The sequence below is a fragment of the Sturnira hondurensis genome, unplaced genomic scaffold, assembly GCF_014824575.4.
Source record: "Sturnira hondurensis isolate 20B ecotype Veracruz unplaced genomic scaffold, ASM1482457v3 Scaffold0021632, whole genome shotgun sequence".
In the NCBI taxonomy this organism is placed as follows: domain Eukaryota; kingdom Metazoa; phylum Chordata; class Mammalia; order Chiroptera; family Phyllostomidae; genus Sturnira; species Sturnira hondurensis.
The window spans coordinates 3578696-3585143 of NW_028094263.1; the positions used below are offsets into that span (position 1 = coordinate 3578696).

Here is a 6448-nt window from a genome sequence, read left to right on the forward strand (position 1 = left end):
CTGCAAAACTCATCAGCCCACTCTAAATGCCTTGCTTAAAAGCCAGTTGTTTCTAAAGCAATTTTTACATAATTTGCTAAGTATTTGATAAAAATACCATTAATGTCAATCTTATATCACAAATTCTTTGGGGCTGAAAGGCTCAAGAAATGATTTAATTCCCCTTCTGACTCCACACAGTAGTATGCTTAAACCACCAAACAATGAGAATTATTTACAGCAGAATTTCCACAAGAGCTGGGTGCTGGCTGCCTAGAAGGATCACTTGGGAACAGAATTTTAAAAATATCCCCAAGCCTCACACTGAGAATCAAAATTTCTGGAGGGAGCTTGGAAACATACTATTAAAAACTTCCTTAAGTAATTCTGAGAACTCAAGTTTGGGAACCATTAATTTATACATTACTCCAATTTTCCAAAGACTATACAAATTCTGGTGTCTAATTTAAGTTCCCCAAACTGCAGCAGTCTACCTTGGTTATGTAAAAAAATTCCAGTCCATTAACAGGGTTGAAACTTAAACCAAATACAATTTATTATCTTCAAATGAAGTATAGGTACTAGAAACCTATTATACCATCAGCTCTACCCCATGCAAATGATAAGAGAACTGACAAAGATTTTTTCTTGTTTCGTGGACTGTATGACCAAAAAGAGACGAAAGTCACTTACATAATTCTTGACTTCCCGTCGGGCATTAGCATCAATAGCAAGCCACCGCTGCTGATATTGTGCCTTGATATCTGGATCTTTAGAGGTCAAAGAGTTCTTGATTTGTAGACCTGCTGCAACTCTGGCAACCTGACTGTTTCCTGGATTTGCTAGCACTCTGGACAGTTCCACAAGGAAAGTAGGCTGTTAAAAGAAGATGCACTGGTGAATGAAAATACCTCTTGGGAATTTTGTTAATTGAGAATAGCTTATGGAGCACCAAAAACACTGGAGAAAACCTAAATTTCTTTAGGACACATAATGTCTCAGAAAACTCCACCATACCTACATCAAGACTCCTATAAAAATGTCAATACGTTGAAGAAGTTATCCAGTTTCTCATGCAGCTTCAGCATTTAGCAAGTCTTAGCAAATCTTCACATTAGATCCCACAGAACTAAAGCAAGTTTGACAAGCTAGTAGTCAAAGAAATTTTTTAATGTACCTAAAACAGGGCCAGGAACTCAGTATTTGTAAAATAAATATGTAATGTCAGGGTAGAAAGTAAAATGTTTTTCTAAATTAAAAAAACCTTAGTCCAAAAGGAATGGTACTCCAAGTGGCTTTTGAGCTGGTGGAAGGAGGTTATTTTGTATGAGAGGGAAATAATTATAAACCTAAAGCACAGACTTAGAAAGTTGGTCCTATTTTGATTGTGAGTGTTCAGCAAGTGGGACAATGAAAAAAGCAGATTTATAAGAAAAAAAAAGATACTTAGAATTAGGGGAAAAGTGAACAGATAAAACTGTCAAGGCAAAATCACTTTATATTTAATAACCAACAGTTAACACAATAAAGGCCCCTATATATTCTGGACCTGAGTTGTCCACTAAATGTAGAGGCTTCTAGAACAGCACACTCAGGCTTTTATAACGCAGAACCCCAAAACTACTCCCTTTAAAATTTTAATATGTATTCCTCAACCCTGAAAAAGCTGTCCATAATCGTTTATGTTCCTGAAAACTTAAAAGGAAAAAACAAAAGCAGATTGCTTCTTATCACTAACAAGTTCTGCAATCACAGCAGAAGATAACTCTTCAAGTCTTATTAATTATGCACTACTAAATAACGTTAGAAACAAGATAAAGACTTCTTGCAACTTAACAAAAGCAGAAACAGGAATATGCTCCGTATGGGACTATCGTCAGTCTATACCAATAGGAAAAATCTTTCCTATACAAAGTTAATGATAAAAAGGTAGTAAAACCTAGCACATTTCAGGGCAAAGTAAAAGAAGGAAATCACTCAAAGGCATTTTTAATAAAATAGGCCTTGTCACTATTTTTTTGTTATGTTATTTGCCTAATTAATCCAAAGAACACATGTGGTTCGAGTTATTTAAACTTATTACCCTTGAAAGATGTCAAGTATGACCCACCTTTCCCTCTGCTTCCTATGCCCCCAACAGGAAAGGGACACCAAAGGGAAATACTGCTGGCACAAGCTGTTTCAGTCAATTCACCTCACATTTTTATGCAGAAGCCCAGACTCCAGTGGACCTATCTTCATTTTTCCTGTACCCCTTAAATTCTAAATTATGAAAAACGAGTAACTTTCCTCTGTGATCTCATCTGGAAACAGACCCGATGTCAAGAATGAACCTCAGTCTGTTATCTGGGTACAGATTCTCTACTCATAAAACTAAACCCGGGAGAGGAATCATCAGACTGGAAAGGGAAAATACTGCCCAGAATGGGTCAACAGGCATTTGGGGACCAGGCCTCTCTGTGAGCACAGACCAAGGGAGATGATAAAGGGTAGAGCTCTGAGAAGTAGGTGAAGAGAATCGCAGGAGCCACAGGACAGTAAGAAGCCAGCCCGGGTCCGAAAAGGCCGGGCAGCAAGGCCGGGAGCTTCCACATGGCCCCTAGGCCCGGCTCCCCAACCCCCACCCTTGCTGAACACGCAGCGCGGCGCAACCTAACTTGCCTTCCCTTCCCTCCCTTTCTCCCTCCCGCTGCACCGCCGCCCTCAGGCCGCGAGGCGATTGGGCAGCAGTCACCCCGGCGCGCAGCGCCATTGGCCAGCTGCCGGGGCCCGGGGCGGGACACACCCACCGGCTTCCCGATGGCGGGGTTAGGTTGGACTGGGTTGGGGGGGAGGGGGACGGGATGGGGCGGGGTGGGTTCCCGAGGCCTGGGCCTCCGGGAGGGCGGGAAGGCCCGCAAGCAGAGGATGGGGAGACGGAGGAATGAGGGCCGGCGGGATGGCACGCACCAGGTTTTCCACGGCCGCACGCTCCAGGAACTTCTGCGCCGCTTCCAGTTCCAGTCGATCTGGGGGGGAGGAAAGTGGGAAAGGGGACAGGGTCAGAGGGACCAGGGCGTCCCTTCCCCCTCCCAATCACCTCAGCCCGACCCCCGGCCCCCGCGTCCTACCCGGAGACACGGTCTTCTCGAGGATGGTGATCAGCTCCATGGCGGAGGTGGCGGCGGCGACTCCTCCTAAGACGACGGTCCGGCCTCTGGGGCGGCGGCTCTAACTGGGGATGGGGGTTGGGGGTCGGGTGGGAAGGGAGGGTGGGGTGGGGGGCGGAGGGTCACCACCAGCCCATTCACCGGTTCCCTCTAGTCACTCTAGCTCCCCTTCCTTCCTTTCCTTCCTTCCTCCCAATTTGCTGCTGGCGGCGGCGGCAGCTGCTCCTCTGGCGGCGGGGGAGGGACCCCGGGGGCAGCTCACAGCGCGGCTGGTGCTCGGGTGGCGGAGGGAGAAAGAAGGAAGGGAGGCTGTAAGTGAACGACGGATAGCAGGGAGGGAGAGAGAGGGAGGGGGGAAGAAGGCGGAGGGATATTCGGGCCGGACCTCTCAGCGGCGGCACCGCGCTCCACGTGGATTGGCTGCCGCCGTGGCCACGCGGAATCCTCAATTGGCCAGGCATTTAGCGTTGAAGGGTCGCCCTTCGTCCATTCGCCCACTGGTTTCAAGACCCGGGTTGGTTGGGCGGGCAGCGGAATGGGGCGCGTAGATTGGCCGAGGGGGAGAGAGATTGGGTGGGCTGCTGATTGGATTGGCCTGGTGAAGGCCTTGGGCTCAGACCGGCTGAATGCTTGGAAGAGAGTGGACCGAAGGCAGGGCTCTGGACCCGCGTGATTGGCTGGGATACTGGACGTTGATAGGACAGGGCGCCCGGGAGTATTGGGGAGAGGAGTTCGGGGTCGAGGCCGCGGAAAGGCGGGAGGTGCCGCGCCGCTTTCGGATCCCGGCGCGTGGCACGACGGGACGCCCCCGGGAAGAGGCGGAGCTGTATTCTGGCTGCGGTTGGGGGAAGCACCGTCACTCCGAGGGGCGTGTTGAAGAGGGTTTCGCGGGCTTGAGCGGGGGAAGAGGGACCGTTAAAGTCTTGCGCCGCGCCCACAGGAAGCTGCTTTCACGGCTGGGCGTTCTTGGTACTAGGCTCACAGCTGGGAAGGACCTTGAAGACCATGCGATTCAACTTTTCAACTCACAGATATGGAAACCGAAGGCCAGAGAGGGTATGCAACTTATGCAAGGTTACACAGCCGGTTAGTGGCCTGCTCGGGACTGGACTCTAACGCTCCTGGATGCCCGTGGCCTTACAAACAGCTTCCCCCCTCCAAGGAGGTGAATGCTAATTACTTCCCTTAGACGTAATTATAGGATGTGAGACCTGTGCTGGTTTAAGGTCTAACTTACTTGGGGTGGGCATTTGGATTTCTCTTAGACCTCCACCTGTAGCTACCTGGTACTTAAAGGAAAAAAAACATTTCATCTGCTAAAATGCTTCTATAAAGGCACAACGGTGAGCCAGAAAGAAGGCGTGTACAGGCGTAAAGGATCGTGATTCTTCTCCTCTTTTAGTCCTAAGCCCTGGAAGGAACTAATTAAAGCCTTTTCTTAGTAAAATGCACATAAAGAAAACGTGCACAGTTTCTTGACTTCTCCTGACATTGGTACTTGGATTCTATGTGAAGAATTTTCTGAATTGTTACATTTTCACCATATTGCTCCAGGGTTAATTGGATGTAGGTAGCTTGTAGAGCTCTTGACCATGAAGCTTGGACTTGTGGAATAATTGCCCTACTCTAGCCATACTGGAAAAACCCAGGAGTAACCCTGTCCTCACTGAAAAGTGCCACTACCTTTAATACTTAAGAAGAAATGGACTTTGCTAAAGATATTGTTGCAGTTCTAAAGCAGAAGTATGGGTCACCCTCCTCACCCCATCCTGTAACTGGCTGATTTCCTATGGTTTAGCAGTCTAACCCCAGCCTTTTGCTTCGTCTGTTAACTGAGGAAGAACTGCCCTGTGTGTGTAATTTTATTAGGAATCAATGAAGGTTAAGTGAGAGACATCCGTGAAGATCCTTGAATTGGCCTTATGTGGATTACCCATACTCCAAGTTACCCAGAATTTGTCTCGCTCCAAAGCCAACTTTCTCCTGACTCCTGGCAGTTTGCTGAGCCACCTCTTCTGCTCAACATCAGTCATAATACCAGTGAAGGCAAATGGACTTCTAAAGCAGTGGGAATAAAATGCTAGGAAGAGAAATGTTTTGCGGCAGGTGTTCCAGTCAAACATAAGATCTTTAACAAAACCCGAGTCAAAAGATTTTTAGTTCAGGTGACGTTACCAGTGGTGCTGTCTAGTTCTATCAAAATCACTCAACACCCTCCTGCATTCAGCAGATGCTAGCGACAAAGTGTATTTGTACACATACTCTAGAAACTGACTGCATGAGGTCATTATGTCCCAGCTCTGCCACTTAGCTTGTTGGACGTTGCTTATGTAAAATGGGGCTAACTTACCAAACTTCAAAACGGGATTTGGGGAATTCTTAAGTGAGTCAGTAATGAAGTGCTAGGTATGCCACCTGGCATGATAGTATATACACATTGGCTATTACCTATTTAGCGAGTATTTTGTACTAAGCAAGAGGTTCTTGGTGCTTGGCTGATTAGGGAAGATAGATAATTACTCTCACAAACATATAAAATTGTCAGAAGTGACATGCCAAGGAACTATACAGTTGGCTCAAGGAAAACTGAGCTGAGAAAAGGAAGAGTCAGGTGGAGAAGGAAGGAACAGCATGTGCAAGAGCTGTGGTAGGAGGGAGCCTGGGGGTCTAAGGAACTGCAAGAAGGCTGGAGCTTCCAAAATACAGAACAAGGGGTTGAGATAAAGCTGGAGTGTTGAGTAGGGGGAAAGCCCACGTGAAACTGCATGCCACTCAAGGGATTTTTGCCTATATCCTAAGAGCAAAGAGCTGCTATTGAAAGGTGTTAAGAAGGATGATTAGACTGCAGTAAGGAAAGAGTAGATGCAGGGAGACCAGTTAGGAAGCCACTGTAATAATCCAGGTAAGAGATGATACTTGTAGAAAGCAGAAGGGTAGGCAGAATGGTGGAATAGAAACAGAAACCAAGTTCATTAAATTTGGTGACTGATTGGAAGAAGAGGGAAGTGGTACCTGTTTGGATTTCTGGCTTGTACTCCGGAATGGGTGGCGGTGCCACTTGCAGTGTTTCCCAAGTGGGAGGACTTGGAGGCCACATTGTTTAGTGGAAAGAGGAGAGGTAGGTGGGAAGCTTCAAGTTGTATTGTAGCTCTCTATGGAGTATGTGGATTTTGATGTTATTCTCTGACTACCTGAATGTCAGGAATACTTGTGTCCAATTAACAAATTATGAAATTAAAAAAGAAACTGAGTTGCAGCCTTACTATGCCACTTCCTGCTGTATGATCCTGAGCAAGTTACTCAACCTGTTGGATCTGTGA

At 46.9% G+C, this 6448-nt stretch overlaps 1 protein-coding gene across 1 annotated transcript in view; it reads right to left on the reverse strand.

Moving 5' to 3' along the window:
- Positions 1-3475, reverse strand: part of KPNB1 (karyopherin subunit beta 1) — a 31200-nt gene extending 27725 nt beyond the window's left edge. Inside the window, exons 1-3 of the mRNA XM_037033570.1 lie at positions 3090-3475; positions 2929-2987; positions 673-855 (exon numbers count right to left, since the gene is read on the reverse strand). Of these exons, the coding sequence (XP_036889465.1) occupies positions 673-855; positions 2929-2987; positions 3090-3129 (282 nt within the window). The 5' untranslated portion in view covers positions 3130-3475. The remainder of the gene's footprint in view (positions 1-672; positions 856-2928; positions 2988-3089) is intronic.
- Positions 3476-6448: the final 2973 nt, after the last annotated feature.